The sequence below is a fragment of the Crocodylus siamensis genome, chromosome 2, assembly GCF_052110815.1.
Source record: "Crocodylus siamensis isolate JL-2025a chromosome 2, ASM5211081v1, whole genome shotgun sequence".
Classification (NCBI taxonomy): domain Eukaryota; kingdom Metazoa; phylum Chordata; order Crocodylia; family Crocodylidae; genus Crocodylus; species Crocodylus siamensis.
In genome coordinates this window covers 57896439-57913609 of record NC_143396.1, presented here as the reverse complement: position 1 = coordinate 57913609, position 17171 = coordinate 57896439, and the positions used below count along the sequence as shown (strand labels likewise).

General features: G+C 42.8%; 1 protein-coding gene across 2 annotated transcripts in view; it reads right to left on the bottom strand.

The window, feature by feature from the left end:
• CEP135 (centrosomal protein 135) overlaps positions 1 to 16305 on the bottom strand; it is a 75180-nt gene extending 58875 nt beyond the window's left edge. The window contains exons 1-6 of one of the 2 annotated variants that reach the window (XM_090035957.1): positions 15259 to 16305; positions 12218 to 12362; positions 8871 to 9061; positions 7201 to 7368; positions 4957 to 5098; positions 3901 to 3985 (exon numbers count right to left, since the gene is read on the bottom strand). In XM_090035957.1, coding sequence (XP_089892083.1) covers positions 3901 to 3985; positions 4957 to 5098; positions 7201 to 7368; positions 8871 to 9061; positions 12218 to 12333 — 702 coding nt within the window. In that variant the 5' untranslated portion in view covers positions 12334 to 12362; positions 15259 to 16305. Of the gene's footprint in view, positions 1 to 3900; positions 3986 to 4956; positions 5099 to 7200; positions 7369 to 8870; positions 9062 to 12217; positions 12363 to 14993; positions 15013 to 15258 lie in introns of those variants that run through there. The other variant, XM_090035958.1, reaches the window with a different exon arrangement.
• Between the last annotated feature and the right edge of the window lie 866 nt (positions 16306 to 17171).

Below are 17171 nucleotides of genomic sequence, written 5' to 3'. Positions count from 1 at the left end.
CAGGCTCTGGCTGACTGCTGGAGCCACCCCAGCTCCCACACAGCATGCGGTGCCCTGCCAAGCCATGCTGCACCCGCACCATGAAGCAGCTGCCGTGCAGGTGCCAGGCCGGGAGGGGTGATGCCTGCGGGCCCCCTCTGCCCCACACACTGCATGGGGAGGCTCTGCCACAAGCACTCAAAGTCCCCAGTAACTGCTCCTGCAGCCAGTGACTGCGGAGGCTTTAAAGAAAAGCCCTGTACTCACCAGCTCCAGCAGCAACTACTGGGGCTTCAAGGCACTCGTGGCAGAGCCCCCCCATGCAGCTCAGGGCAACAAGGATTGCCTCCTCCCCGTCTGGCACCCACGTAGCAGCTGCCCCATGGCATGGGTGCAGCATGGCTCAGCAGGGTGGTACACACTGTCTGGGAGCTGGGGCCGCTGGGGTGGAGCACTGCTAGGCTCTGGCTGACACATGGAACCACCCCATGGAGCTCCCAGACAGCACGTGGTGCCCTATCGAGCCGCGCTGCACACATGCCACGGGGCAGCTGCTGTACGGGTGCCAAGTGGGGAAGGGCCAATCCTTGTTGCTCCGCACTGCGCAGGGGGGCTCTGCCACGAGTGCGCAGAAGCCCCAATAGGAGTGAGTGAGTGAGTGACCACAGCAGCCATGGGGGCTTTTCCTGCGACTCCTTTGGCTGTGCCTGCCTCTGCTTCAGCAGCAGGAGCCATGGGGGCTATGCTCTGCTGCCACTTGTCCAGCCAGCATGGGGGGGCACGATGAAGGCACAGCTCACTCCAGGAGGCAGCAGGGCATAGCCCCCACTCCCAGAGCTGCTGCACCCACATCAGCACTGGAAGCAGGGGCTCTGTCCCGCCGCCACTTGCCAGCCAGCATGTGGGATGTGGGCACGGCAGTGCTGTGAGTAGGGGCCATGCCCTGCTGCTTGGAGCGAGCAGCGCCCACACCCTGCCCCATCCCCCCTGGCTGGGCAAGTGGCAGCAGGGCAGAGCCTCTGCTCCCAGCGCTGCCTCACCTGCAACCCACAGGCCCCCCACCCCTCTCCCCCACTTGGGAAGCTTGTCCCAGTCCCTGCCCTAACCCCAACAGACTTACCAGGTGGAGGAAGCTGTCAGATGGCTGTTTAGTCTATGGCTGAATCTCCAAATTGGCCAAATCTTTTTCAAAGCTTTTTCCAAAACGATTCAGACGCTTCAAATCAATTTGGAGTTTTTACTTGGTCTCCCAATTTGATTTGGATTTGGAGATTCTATCCGTGAATCAAGCTGAACCTCCTCCAAATTGTACCAGCTACTGAAGCTTTGCACAGGCCTAATACCTAATTCTCTTACAAATGGAACTAGATTAGGGAGTGATTAACCAATCTGATCAATGGATGTGGGATGTCAGTGTGGAACACAGACTTTCCCTGATCCCCAAAACATGCATAGGCAACCAGGCTACTTGACGACGTTAAAAAAATTTTTTTTCAACAGCACTTTGAACTCTGCATGTTTCCTCACTGAGACCTATGGATGCCCCAAAGAATCAGCATGTTACTTCAGCCTGGCTCTACAGCATCTGTAAAGATTGGGCACTTTAGTGGGGCTTCTCGGCATGTTTATCTAATAGCTGATTGAACTGGCTTTAGCTAAAAGTGCCCAAAGCCCCACTGATGCACCCGACCTTCATAGATGCTGCAGAGCTGCAGTGAAGTAACACGCCACTTCGTTAGGTAAAGCGTGTCTTGTTTTTGTTTGGATTTTGGGGGGGGGGGGGAGGCTATTTTTTGGTTTTTGGTTTTTTTTTTTAACTGCAAGCAGCCTTAGTTCACTTTCTCAAATCCCTCACTCAGTGCTGAAATGCCTCTCTTGCAGCCTGACGCAAGGCTTAGGGACAGGGGGCCTGTCTATCTCAAGGAAAAGCAAAAAAACTGGCTTAGCTGCAGGTAACTGGAAGACGGCATTTTTACAACTGATTTGATTAAAAAAAAAAACAAAAACCCTTAAAGGAATTTCAGGCAATACACGACTCACCTAGCCGGCTAATTGTTGAGCTAAAGCTACCACAGGAATGTATTAAAAAAGTAACCAACCTAGCAAATGACATACAAGGAGACATGACAGTCCTAGCAATATATTTTTGCTGCTTTACATTTGCAAGACTTAGACTAAAGATAGGGGTGGAAGGAGAGCAAAAGATAAGGGCTGGGAGGATATCCATCTCAGGCATAAAAGTGGCTGAGACTATGTCTCCTTCAGAGAAAACACGTTGGAGAAAGACATTTCAAGAATGCATTCATTTTCTCTCAAAAATTAACGAGAATTCACCCACCTTAAACAACGCACTTTGAATTAGAAAGCTGAAGTCTTATTAACCAATACTCAATTTTAAGTAAAGTAGGGAAATGTTATTTAACTATTTGTTTTCCAAACATTTATAATTTGTCTACTTCTTTATTGATTATTTAAAAAAAGCTTCAGTTCTCCTTTCATTTCATAAACAAAGTCAATATTTTATGTACAATAAGCACATTTCGTTTTTTTTATTCACATTTGTTTAATAAGAGTACAAAAAATTTGTACTAGCTATTTTTTTAAGACAGGGGTGTCAACCATATAGCTCCTGGGCCAAATCTAGACTGCAGAACTGTTCTGTCTGGCCCACTAAGCTACTGGCAGGTGATGAAAAATTGGCCTGCCACAGAACAAGGCCTTTGGCCCTGCTGGCTACGTATAGGTGACAAGATTGGCTTCCCACCACTACCCCAGGCTCCTCCTCCAGACCCACTGCCAGCAGACCTCCACCCCCAGACCTCTCAGACCACGCTGGCCATGGCAGCCACCCCAGTGCCCTAGGTTGGATCTGGCTGGCGATGAGCCCCACAGTCCAGATTGACCTGAGGCCCCAAGCGAGTTTGACACCCTTGTCTTGGATCAGTGTGGTTTTTTACTTGGATCTGATAGTTCTTGTTGATGCCTTCTGAAGGAGTAGCACTACTATTTATTATAACTATGCTTTTTAATTTGGGGAGTACATACACCGCAAATCAAGCATCTAGATGGAGAGTGACTCTCTTGAACATGCAAGGTACCAAGTATGTTCATCAGATCCTAAAAATATTGATGGGAAGGAAATACAGTCTATTATTCTTCAGATCCTCCACAAAAATCCTCAGTGGGTTGAAAGCCCATCACTACTAATTACTACCAATGTATCTAAAATTTATCTAAATCCTTATATGTCCACTACTGAATAAGCACCTCTTCTATGAATGGTTCCAAACAGGTTCCAGGTCTACCATTGTTGACAGTGTGAAGGAACGGAAGAGATCAGTGATATGCCCCGTTTTATATCTTTGTCCTACAGTGTCTGCAATAGTGAAACTGGGCAGGAATACATGTAAGGAATAAGCACTTCTAGTTAAAATTCCCACATAGTGAGAATATCCACATTAAGAATCCACATCACTACATTAAGCTATATAATTGTTTAAAGAAATGTGCATAGATATTGCATTCTTCCTGATTATTGCATGTCTTCCTGAATGACAAAGTTAGTGTAAATGTTATATTTACCAAATGTTTTAACAATTACCATCCATTAAGAATGAATCTTTAAGAAAATAAATAGAAAATAATTAAAAACAAAATTAAAATCAATTAGCTTAAAACCCTTAAAATATATTATTTAAAGGAATAATTGATACAAGCACAACAGAAGTAGTAGAAATATATCTTAGTTTAAAAAAAATCCCATTTTACCATAAGTGACATCATCCAGAAATATAAAAGCAACACATAAGAAGTAAATGTGTTGGTCAATACACAGAATTCTTCTTGTGTAATAAAAAACACAAGTAATACCTAGACCATCCCGATGATTCCTACTGGGGAATCTTAAAGCATTAATTGTACCTGTTTGCTATAATTTTTCACACCACGTTCAGAAATCTCCAGTTTTTCCTGCAATTCGGCTACTTGTAACTGAAGTTCCTGGATTCTGAAACATATCAATATATACTGCATTTGTTCAGATACGCTTCATTGAAGAATTCAATACAAATATCAGAAAGCAAGATAAAGAGTTTCAATGTTTTATATTATTGTTTTCTTGATCCCCAAAAAGGATCCGTGTAAGGCCCTTGACACGTTACATTTAAGACATGATTAGCAGGTTAATCATGCCTTAATTAGTAACCCGGCCACACAGGTAAGTCAATTTAATGTGTGATGAGAGTAAACAAACCACAAAGTTATTCCACATGACATATAATGTGGAATTATTTTGTGGCTTGTTTGTATCTTGCCTTAAATCAAATGTATGGCCACCTGTGACCCAGGACCAGTTAAAACATCAGGATCTGTCCAAACCGCATGTGCCACCTAAATGGGGAGTTATAAAACCACATCCCTAGGGTCCCTGTGCCTCTCAACCTTTTGTATAACATAGAAGCCTCAACAGAAAAAAGAAGGTGAGTTAAAAGATGTCAGGAAGGTATCAGATAAAAGATTATTATTAAAAGTTACCAGAGCAGTCAATCTCAACCTTTTTCTTTTTAAAGCAAGGGAACACGTTGGAAAATGTCAGTGCCTAGCTTTCACTTGTTTCTTGACTACGGAAAAATAACAGAGCAATTCTTCTGTTGAAAAGAACTTAAAAAGACTACAACAGGTCAGAACATTTTTGACGCTATGGATTCCCATTTTAAATAGTCAGATAAACCCAGACACAGAGATCAATGAATCTCCAACTGTGACATACAGGAGTTATTTACCAACAAGTTCTCTATTTCTTGATAAAGAACTAAAAGGGCAAAACACTAGCACAACAAGCGAATACATAAGCTGCACTGCAAAATGACTTGAAATACTATCCAACTCCTGGAAAACTGAAGGGCGGGGGGGAGACATATGTTTTCTATTACAACAATATTACCAATACATTAGAATTTTTAAAAGTATTTAAATTACCTGTTATCAGCCACTTGAAGGAGGTCTGCAATATAAGGGTCATCTGGCTGGGGAACTGGGTAAGAACTTATTCCTGAGGGGGGGACAGGTTGGTCAATCTGCATGCGTTGGCGTCTGAATGGAATATTTCTTTTCCTGCCACCTAAAAAAGTAAAATTCTTATTACTCATAACTGAAATGTATATCCAAGTCCTTCTAAACTGGGATACTTCTCCTTTTCATCTTAGAAATACATCCCAGTAAGATAAATTATACATACTACACAACATTCTTATAACAAATTAACATACCAGTTTAGTTGATGTAGTACATGTATAGAAGTTCTACAACTCAACCTCTAAAACTTGTTACTGTTTAACACAACCTGACCCCTCCAAATCAAGCAGTTTCTGTAAGTACTAGTTTGCAGGGCTGTGTGAAACAGCACCGTTCCACTTTAACTTCCGTTTCAACCAAACAATGTTTCATTTAGAGTTTTGTTTTGTTTCAAAAGCACTGTTCCGTTTCATTTAATCAAAACTGTCTTGCTGTTTCAGTGCTGTTTTGACGTTTCGCCCATATGCTATTCCAGTGCCAGGAAGATCGGTGCTGCCGCTGGGCCCAGCCAGCATCACCAGCCTCCTGTCATCCAGCAGGCAGATTGGGGGCTTGCCTGCACCCCTGGGAGGGCTGAGGGGGATGTGCCAGACTCTTCCTGGGGGTACAGGTTCTCTTCCTTCAGCTGAGTGTAGGCTGGCTTCAAAACATTTCAAAACTTTGAAACATTTCGAGTTCCCTTGTTTCATTTCAAAGCTCTTTCAAAGGCTTTTGTTTCTAGATTTCGCTGTTTCTAGCTCAAAATGCATCAAAGCAGCTTTGGAACAAAACACTGGGCAAAATTTCACACAGCCCTACTAGTTTGCTAACAAGAATCCTGTTGACAAAAAGACCGGTTCTTTCAACAAACAGGGAACACAAAACCCAGTTCCTCATCTATACCATATATGTTGTTCTTTGAGACATATTGTACATGTAGGTATGTTCACACCTAGTGTACCTGAGTTATGGACATTTGGTAGCACTAATTGGCACTTATACCTAGCCCATGAAAAACAGCAAGTCAGTTCCCTCTGCAAGCAAGGATATGACATATTAAGTAAACAGTAACAGGAACACAAGATGCTTTTGGCACAGAGGCATAGAATTGGGGGTGGAAACTAACTGGCACAAAAAACAACCTCTGAAGAGATGGATGCAGAGAGTTGTTGTACATGCACTCTGCCAGAAATAGGAGAACTGACCAGACTTTTTGATGTAATTGATGGAAAATTCCAACCATCAGTTTGTGAGTTATAGGTAAAGACCATACATTCAACATAGAAAAGAGCCCTCACCAGAAACAGGAGACAAATTGTGAGCTATACTTGGAGACTATGACAGATAGCGGGACAGGCATTTCAGGACAATGGCTAGGAAGAGCCGAGTGGTCTCCTTAGCAGTGAAAAGCTTATGATAAGAGGAAGTAGGCCATCTTGGGCATATGACTGACAATCAGCATCATCATCATATTGGCCTTTAACTTTGATAGTTGAGAAGCCAGACTGAATGAGGAAGGAAAAATAACAAGAAGGAGGCACGAGAGAGGGGAGAGATAACAGAAGAGAGGCTGCCAAAGTTACCAGCTTTCACTACAGAAACTAGCCAAGGATTATGGCTTCTTTAGCCTGAGGGAAGTGACTCCTTGTTTCATTCTAGCCAGCAATAGGGGCCAAATTTTGCACCTCTTCTGTTAACTAAGTAACTCAGATCTCTTAAATCTTTCTCCAAAAAGTACTTCTTTCAATAAAACTTGCACCACAGATGTGTTCTATTCTAGCAAGCAAGCATCCAAATAAAAACAACAACAACAATAACAGATAAACAAATATGAAAATAACTTTTGTATCAGCTCTGTAGCTAAATTAGACTCTTCATTACTTATTGACATTTCTTCTTCCCTTCCCCCCAATAACATCATATGACCTGTTGTCAAGTTTATTGCCTCATTGATCCTATTTATATTGTAAATGATTCATACAACCGTGGCTATTTGCTTGTCTAGAATCATGTACATCAATATTGTTTTATTTAAAGTATAGGGAGACTGCTAACTTAGTCCAAAAAAAGCAACTACTAGCTGACCTCATCTGAAATTAAAATATATTGCATGATGTTTGAAGATGCAGCAGAAATAGTTCTGGACTGCTTCACAATCAGAGATCTTACCTGGTGTTTGTACCACTGCTTGCAGATTTTTCTCCTGAAGCTGTTGAATTTTTTCAGTCTTGGCTTTGTTCTCTTTTTCCAATGTTCTAATTTTATGTACATATTGGTTATTCAGAAACTTCAAGTCAGCTGTCTCATGTTCAACTTTTCTTAAGCTGGCTTTCAAATCTTCGTAAAAAAATACATAGATCAATATTTTCCCTAACTGCATTTTTACCAATTCAAATATTATAAAAGCCTGTCTGTTAGTCTGTCTGTCACACTTTATTCATGCTAACTGGCTGACAAACAGCCAATCAGAGTGTGAAGAAGTGTTCTGACAGAAGGCAGCCCACTGCCATCACAGTGGGGACACAGGGGATGTGGGGGGAGGGGGGGCGAGGCCAGTTGTGCCCATGCCTTGCTCCCTGGAGGCAGTGGCAACAGAGCAGGGCTGGCCTGGCCTGCTCTCCACCCCCCAGTTCCCTGCAGATAGCACGGCGTGGGAGGGTGGGCCTGGGCCTAAACATAGGGGCAAGAAGCTTGATCACCTAGCTAGCAAACTGACAAGACCCACAGTGCTGGAGGCCTCAGCAATGCTGCCTAGGCTGCCAGAATGCAGATTCTTGCTCATGCTCTGTCAGCTGCAGCAAGAAGCCCTGCCCCCATGACTAGAATACAAGTCATTCTTCTGGCCACAGAACCCATGGGAGTAGTCTTGCAGGGTAGGCAACAGATGCAAGAACTGTCCCATAAATTGTAAGCTGCTGCTGTGCCCAGGGACCAGTCCCAGTACTGAGGAAGCAGCCACAGTTGTAGGCCTAGTCTGGCTCACCCAGGGGGCAATGCACCCTTCCCCCTGTGGGTTGCTTGGTGCTGCCAGCCACTGTTGGAACCTCAGAACCAGTCCCCAGGCAGCAGCCTGAGCTGCAAGCAAAGAACTGCCTCTCTGCTATGGGAGCAGTGGAAGCAAAGTAGAGCTCCCTTTGAGGCAACTCTCTAGCCAAGGGACTGGAATGGCTATTTGACCCCACAGTGTTGTCTCTTGGCACCCAGTACCTCTACATATCTGAATTACTGAAATACTTTTTCTTCTCTATACAGCATTTGAATACAGATGTATAACAGCAAACTAGATTATCTTCATCCTCACATGAAACACTGGATTACTAAAAGAATCTGTAATTAGAAATTAGAGGACAAAACACAGAATTGCTATGATGGGCCACGAGGAACAGTAGGTTTCACTGCCAGATTCTAACGTGGATTTACTGTTCAAGCAGAGAGGGAGAATAATATGTTTTATCTGAAAAAGGAGCAATTTATATAAAAACACAGAAAGATTATAAATTGGAATGACAAAAGGACAAAACGTGTCCCAAAATAAAGTTGTATTTTAAACAGCTATATCCCTGATATTTTAATTAAGTATTTTTTCTAATTTGTGAGTATGTCTCAGAAGAGTTACAATCTGACACTATCAATATGTGATACTGTTTAAATTCAAAAGCCTGTGGATTGCAAAACAAATATTTACACATTTAGACCTCAATCCTCCAAACATACTAAAGTCAATGGGACCACACTTGTACTTATAGTTAAATACATACATAAAAGTCTCCTTAACAGCCTTGAATATATCTGATTCAGAATGACTATAAATTATCTTTGGGATTTTTTTTTTAAATTACCTCTTACATGACGATCAGATTGTTCTTTCAGTTTCAGTATCTCTAAATGTAGTTCATTATTTTCTCTGGTAAGTTTAGCATTCTCTGCTTTATAAGGTTCCAGAATAGCATCAAAATTGCTGCACTCCTTTTCAGTTTTTCCAGCAGATAACTTTGCACTGCGTAGACTCTCTGTTGTATGGACAAGATCACTGAAACCAAGCAGTAGTTGACAGACTAAATTGAGGCAGAAATCCTAACAAATTGAAAACAACAGCTCTACATGTTAATTCTGTCCTTAAAAGGACAAGTAGCACTTTAAATTATTTCTAGCATGTATGTTTTACCTACCAGAATTTTTTTCCTAAAAACTGAAAATGACCAGATTTGTGTTTTTAAAACTCCCTCCTGGCATTAAAGACAGGCATATACATTCCAGAACACATGTAAAGATATATTTTTCCTTTATAAGAATTTGACAGGAGTTCAATGAAGTTTTCAAGATAAGAATACAAGCAAATGCAAAAGAATTTGTAAGTGTAATTGATTTCCTTTTCTTACTCCCTTTTAACAAAGATTATTCATGATACTGCCATTAGATGTTTAGAGAGAATCCCATAACAAGAAGTCATTCAACATATCTGGTGCCTATAATGCCAAAAAATGTATGATTAATTTTTTTCCTAAAATAAGCCATAACCGTAGGGAAAAAAATCTTAATACAGCAGAGCATGTAGCACACATTGTTTTAAACTCAACTTTTTCAAATATTCAATATGAAAAAGGGCATCTTACAAGGAAAGCTTCTAGCACTCAGTCAAATCAGGTTATTTTAAGGTCCCTTTTCTAAGAACACTCCAGAACTCAAGTTTGATCATTCAATATGCAAGAGGCAAGAATTCTTGCGGGTGATATCTTTTAATGGACCAACTGCATGGTCGAACAGACAGACACAGACACAGACACAGACAAGCTTTTGGGTATCACAGTATCCTTCCTGAGGCCTCTGGAAGAGAAACAAACATAGCTGAACTAAGTAACAAATGGAACAAAAACTTGTGTAAAACTCCATACCTAAATAAAAACAAGACATAAGAGAATGATATTATGTTTCTTACACAACCTTAGGTTGGAAGTAGATGTCACTATGTAGTCTGACTTTTTTTTTTTTTTTTTTTTTTTTAAGACTCTGGATTTTTCATTATAAATGGCAAATTTTGGTAACTTCCACATTTTGGATTCTTACTTCTTATATTTCGTGAACCATCACAGCAACATCACTTCAACACTACTAAAACATGGAAGACATTAACATTCACTGCTTACAATGATTATTCAATATGAAACACATTGCACTGCTTTCTTTGTAGACTAAATGAATTCAAAGTTTTTGTTCTTTTCAATTTTGACTTTGCATGTTCCTCATTTAAAGTACAAATTGTGGGTAAACAGACTGCTTTTGTCCAACAAGGCTAAAAATGAAAAGTGGGTTTCTTCCACAAAAGGCATAAAATGCATAAAGAATGCAATAGTGAATGACATGTAGAATACAATCAGACTTATAGATATGCACACCCAAATAAATGATGCAACATCATATGGAATACTTCCTGCAGTTCTGGCCCTCACTGGGAAAAGATATTACAACCAAAGTGGTTGCACAGAAAAGCAATGAGAATAATCAAGATTTGGAAAAACTCATGGAAAGAGAAAATGTAAAGACTTTTATTTAAATAGGGAAGTAAGAGGGGACACAATTAAAACACAGATGAAATAATAAAGAAAGCAAGGGGCACAATAAGAGAGTGGTTAAGGGATCTCACTATGGCTCCAAGGGTCCATGTATAAGCCTCTCTCCTGACTCCTGCAGAAGGCCATCACTAGCTGACCCAAATATAAATGGGTACCTTGTAATTCAGATGAGAGGCAAAAGCGTCTGGATGGGATGTTAGCCACACAAATCCTTTATGTGACATTGGTTACAGAATCTGGCATGCCTTAGCCACACTAACACAATGGAATGTTAGCTCAGACAGACCTTTGACCTTTTTGATACAGAAAGCAGGTCTGGAATTTCTATGATCAATATCTCATATTATCCACAAGAAAAAGAAAATATTCCAGTAAAAAGGCAGGAATTTCAAAGTTGGTAAAAGGAAATATGGAATTATCAGAATTATTCTTGCATTCAAACAACATAAAAAATTGAGAAACTCATTGCTGAAGAAAGTTCTTAAACTGAAGAATTTAACAAGATCTAGGAAATAACTGGCTTTTTTTTTTAGATATTCAGATATTAGATATTTACTTAACATCATTCATTATGAAAAATGTTTTGGAAAGAAAGTTAAGCCTTATGGTTCAAGTCTTAAAGCCAATCCAACTATCAGACTTTGTTCATTCGGCCAGCAGAAGGTCTGGTGACAGACAGAAGCAGTCTGTCTGGTGACAGACAGAAGCTGCCACTCATACATATCCATGTTTTTGGTAGCTCCATTTTAGCAAGCATGCCAGAGTGCACAGTACACCCTGGGAAGGTATCAATAGTTAAAGGGACCATGAAACTAGCAGAAGTTGCAAGAGTGTCTATTTGCACCTTCTGTCAGCTGTAGAGGCAACTTTCCTTAGAAGAGGCATGGTAACAGAAGAATGGTTCTGGGCAGACTTTAGATATATGCAAAGATTTTGCAAGCAGAACACTAGCATACATTAGGCCTTAGAGATGAGGATCAAACATAATGTAGAGGGGGCAGATCATTCTATTTCTGACTATAGTGGGGTTCTTAACCCTACATTTAATCAGCCCATTATCAGGGACAGAATATTGGACTAGAGTGACTTTAGGTCCAATTCATATCTCCTTTATGGCATCAAAGCTGGGATTTTGTAGAAGGCAGAATAAGGTATCCTTGTTGCTCACTACCTAGTTAAATTAGTTTTCTGGCTGTAAGCAACCACTTGCATACCACAATACACTTAAGTAAAAGTGGATGTAGTAAATATTCTACCCATACAAAAATCAAACAGAAACTGAGTAAACATGTCCATTTTAATTGTCAGCCTCAGTTCAGACATCTCATTCACTAAATTCACATATGATTCTTTAGAACAGATCACTGGCTTCTATGGCGACTGTTTTTCCAGAAGTTGGGTAATAAGATTTTTCTTAGTCTATCAATACGTGGAGGAACTATCCCAATAATTCTAATAAAATTTAAGATGACCCCATTGTTCAAGAAATCTGTTTTAGGATAGCTTATTCTGAAAAAGATTTTCAAACAAGGTTATTTTCCACTACTCGTTATAATTATATAATATATACAACTTGAGTAACATGATTGTTAAAAAATTCTGTTTTGGCTAGATACCTAAAGAGTTTTTCCACCAGAGGCAGGCTCTCCACTCCCAGGGGGTGCCGGTAGCCAAGCTGATCTAGCCGTTTCCGGAGGTTAATGAATTTGCGTTCTGCGGCTGTGGTCATCATGAACACACTTCAAAGATGGTTGTACCACACTGAAAAAGTTAATGACCCGTAAAAGATTACACAGTATATATAGTATTATCCTATGAAACAGAGTTACAGAACAGAAAACTTATTTTTTTAATAGAAAATATTAGAAAGTTCTCTGAAAATTGTGTAAGAAAAATGCCATACAATGCCCTTATTTGCACAGTTTCACTATATTTATCTAGATTCCAACACTGAGCTAGCAGAACACTTTCCAGAAATGAGACATATATGTCTTGTCCTCCTCTAGTCAGTTAGACCTCAACTTTGGGAAGACTGCTTAGCATTCACCTAATAAAAATATTACACTTTTTCTGAACATCATGGTTATTTTATCTCTTCCAGGAACACGATTTGTGGGCTAGTTTCTAAAAAAAGGGTCTCTGTTGTTTGCAGACAAAACAAACACAACACAAAACAGTCACTGGAGGCTGAGTTCCATACTTCTAACACAATACAGTTATTACAAAGTCCACAATCCCAGTACATGTAACCCTGGACAAACTCATGGAGGCCTCTGAAGAGGAACCACAACTTTGAATTTGACCTGGTATCCAATATGGAACCACAAAAGAAAGCAAATGAGTGAGTAATTTGGTCTTGCTAGTCAGAATTTCTCAACAGATGGGCATCTATTCAGAACCAACTTCAGGAGTTTTCTTTTCTGGAGTTGAACAACATCTGGATCAGTGTAGCTAAGTCCAAATCCAATGAGGAGGAAATTTTTTGCCAGCCACAATTAGAAAAGGACAGGTTTTGCTGATACAGATCTCTCTGAGATCTAATGACAGATGCACAAAATTTGAGGAGATAGAAACAATATAAAAAAAATGTTCTCATCCTAAAATGTTTGTTGTTTCTTACAGACATTAACCACCCCTCCGCCAAAAACCCAGCGCTTTACTTTAAAAGCCGCGTGCCCCTGAGCCAAGTCCAGTGCATGCCCAGAAGAGGCAGTGTATTAGTTGGACCCGGCTTGCCCAACGTCTGTATAGATCAGGTGCTTCAGTGGGGCTTTTTGACACTTTTATCTAATAACTGATTGAATTAGCTTTACATAAAAATACCAAAAAGCCCCGCTGAAGCGTCCCAATCTCTACAGGCGTTGCAGAGTCGGGTTGAATTAACGTGCTCCCTCTAAAGCATGAGGGCCCGTCCCTGCCCCATGTCTGTCAGCGCTCATCTTTTCAAATATTTCCAGGATTTAGCCTCAACTAACTGAAAATCCAAATGTCTCGAGTGCAAATAGTGCCGCTGAGATGCAGTATTTGCTTTTGACACGCGTGCAATATAGTGCTAGATGTCCTTAATAATTTCTGCTTTTTCGTGTGTTATAATCTCCCTGAATTATTCCATATAAACATCAAATAAAAGAAAAATGAGGAGGAGGCTTCACAAACATGGGCTTTGAAGGTAGCCATCACAACTTTAACTTCTAGTCCGAAAGGAACAACCATAATGAGAAAGCCCATAAATTTCTGTAGTGTCCAAGGCTGGACAGAAGGATCTAATGATCATTAAATATCTTTTGACATAATAGATGTGAAAGTATAACTGCAAGACCCTTCACCATATATGGTGTGAGAGTATGACTGCAAGACCCTTCACCATATATGAGGTCATTAGTGCCACCAAACTAATCCCTGTTACATGTCCTGAAATCCTTATGGAAAAGGGTCCAATACCAAGTAAGACTCAGAAAATTCCTGTTTGCTCAGAAACAGCAGTCTAAATGCCAGGGTATAACTGCAGAGCGCTGCAGGCATGAATAATTGTTTGGAAACTACATCATGCTGTTTGGTGTAGTATTTACACTCCTCAAAGAAGTTGCTAATGGTGTCAGTTAGCTGTACGCCGAGTCCAAAAGACACCTGATTTTGGATATAAATGAATATGTATGGACTACTGCCCCAAGACCTTCAATAAATTCTGGGATCCAGTAGCTTAAATACAAGCTAAGTACTTTGCAAGAAGCCACACTGATCACCAGCTGCATAGTTAGGGTGGGACTTGAACATCCACCTCTGGTGCTGCCAGCAGAGGGGAGGGGATGCCAGAAAAACATCAACTGCCAATATGGCTGCAAGATCCTTCCAGGGGCACAGCTGCGGTCAGCAGTCACCACTGCCCCCAGTGCAACCCACCACCCTGGGCACCTGGCTGCTTTCCTACATCGTTCTTCACACCCTAAAATTCACGGATACTTGCACTAGAACATCTCCTCAAAAAATAACTGCGAGGATGGACATGAAGGAGTTTTCATAGCATTTGGCTGAAAACCAGCTCCGTCACAACAGGCCAGGGGAAATAGCAGAAGAGGTCTTTGTGCAGGCTCGTGTCCTTCGGGAACACGAGAATTAAACAGAGATTAAAAGTCCACGTGCACCGGGAGACGAGTTCTGCCCTCCAAGACGAAGAACCCCGAACCGGCAGGCTCTACCCCAGCCCGGGGAAAAGGCTGCGGAGCGAAAACCTCCTAGTGCTTCTGGAACAACGCTCAGGCCCGGAGCGCGCGCGCTCCCACGGTCTTCCCTCCCCGCCGCGGCTTCACACCGTGGCCAGTGCCAGGATTTCTCTCAGGGAAAAGCCTTGCACCCCAAGACCTAAAACCAAAGCAGCGCCCGAAGGCTTCGCACCAGAGCTGCTGGCGCCGCGCCGCCCCGCTCACGGACCCGCATGAACGAGCTAGGAAGCGCCCGAAAACCGGCTCGGAGCTGCGGTGGCTTCGCTGCTCCGGCGCCGGCCGCCCCCGGGCTGTGCCTCAGGCCCGCGACTGCGTGCGCACAGGCCGCTTATGACGCGCGACAAGCAGCCCCGCGGCAACCCCCGCCAGGAACGGGAACCGCCTCCCCCGCGGCCTCCGGCAGAGGCGGCGGCTGGTGATACTGAGCGCACACTCACCGGCTCGGTGCAGGCTCTGCAGGCCTCTGCGCGCGCGGCCGGGCCGGGCCGGACCGGGCCGGCGGTTTGAAAATGGCGCGCGCTGCATCCGGCGCTTCCGAGCGTCGCCGCAGCAACCGCGCACGCGTAGTGCTGCCTGCGCTCCCAACCGCCGCGCCCCCTAGCGGGCTGCGACCTCCGGGCAGCTCCTGCCCCACGGCCCCGCCCCCTGCACCCCCGCGCCACGCGGCCCTGGAGGTGTGGCCAACACAGGCCCCTCCCTCCGTGGGCGGAGCCTCCTTTCCTTCTTTTGCTACAGCCTGGATTGGCGGGAAGAGGCACCAGTGCCCGGCGCAGAATAGGGGTTTCTGCAGAAATAGGGTAGGGATTCCTGGATGTCTCAGCACGAGGGTCACAGCCTCCTTGCTGGTATCAGCGCGCAGCTGGTCAACCAATGCGTGGCAGAGCTGTGCAGCACGAGCTATGTCTCCACAACAGCCCCCAAGATGCCTCACCTGTCAGTTGTAGGCACTACCTGTCCCACCGGTTGCAGTAGGGGCTGCCACGGGAGAGCCAACTGTCAGGGCCTGCAGGCCATCTCCTGCCTGCTTGGACAGGATTGTAGTCAATTTCGTAGTCAGCTTTGCCAACAGGACATATCAGCAGGTAGGCGATCCATAAAGAGATAATTATTCACCACACCCTTCCCATACGTTAACTATTTGATATAAAAGCACAGCTCTTGACCTGCTTTTAGAGACAGGTGATCATTCCCCTGTGTGAACTATAAGTTGCCCACCTCTCTCTTAGGAATATAATTGCTGAATTCAAACTTGATATGCAAGCAGGTTTTTGCTAGGAGCACACAATCTCTCAAAACTACTATGAATGTACAGCCTGTGAGTTGCTGCAATGGAGGCAAGACTGCTCTGCAATGTCCCTGAAATCCTCCTAGAATCCTCCTAGAATCAAAGTAGGGCAGAGGTCATCCAAGTCGAGCATTTATCAAGCTGTAGGTCGCAAGAATATATGAAAGCGTCATGAACAAACTTTAAAAATAGATCCTCCTTTAAAGAAGAAAAATGTGGGAAGTGGTAGTGTTTCCTTTGCAGGCTGGCAGAGTTCCAGCCTGCAAGAGGCTGCTTGGGCCCCACCTCCTGCCCCACACACCAGGGGCCTGGGGGCAGCAGGTCAGGAGGTGAGGGGCCCTGGGTCAGGGCTAGCTATTGTAGAAGTAATTAGGTTACTTGACTGGAAAAACAGACAAAGACCAGAAGTGCTGATACTGCTTAATTCAGTTAAATGTTCTGAGATAAGGATAACCCAAGGTGTGCAGGATTCCTTAGGTTATCTTGATATCTTGTCCTGTGCATAGATAGTTTGTTTAAGTAAACTTCTTAAATTTCTGTGTAATTTACTATTGTTTTGTTTCTCCAAAGTGTATTTTTTTATCTCTTTCTCTGTCTTTAGTATAAATACACTTGTAAACTTAGAGAGTCTGAGAAATCCTTTGAAACACACAAGTGGGCGATTCCCCTTGCTATATGGCATTCTCCCTGTGATCACAGTATAGCCTTAAATAAAGAAAAGCTGGCTCTGCCAGTTCTGATTCAACCACAAAACGCAAAGTTTGATTTCTTCCACACCACTGATATTTACAAATGGGTCCTGGTACAAAAAACAGGTTGAGAACTACTGCTCTAGTCCAACCTCCTGTTGAAGCAGGATCATCCCTATCCAAACCGTAATGAAAACTTCCTAAAACTACCATCAACCCTGACGCAACACAGACCTAAAACCTTAACTTGCTGCAGGTAAAGCAAGTGAACAACTGCCAATGTCCTGCTTCTATGAAATGTTGTCAATATACGTATTGATCAACGACCATGGTAGATGGTCGTGCCCACCCACTACAGATGAAGGCAACCCCCAGC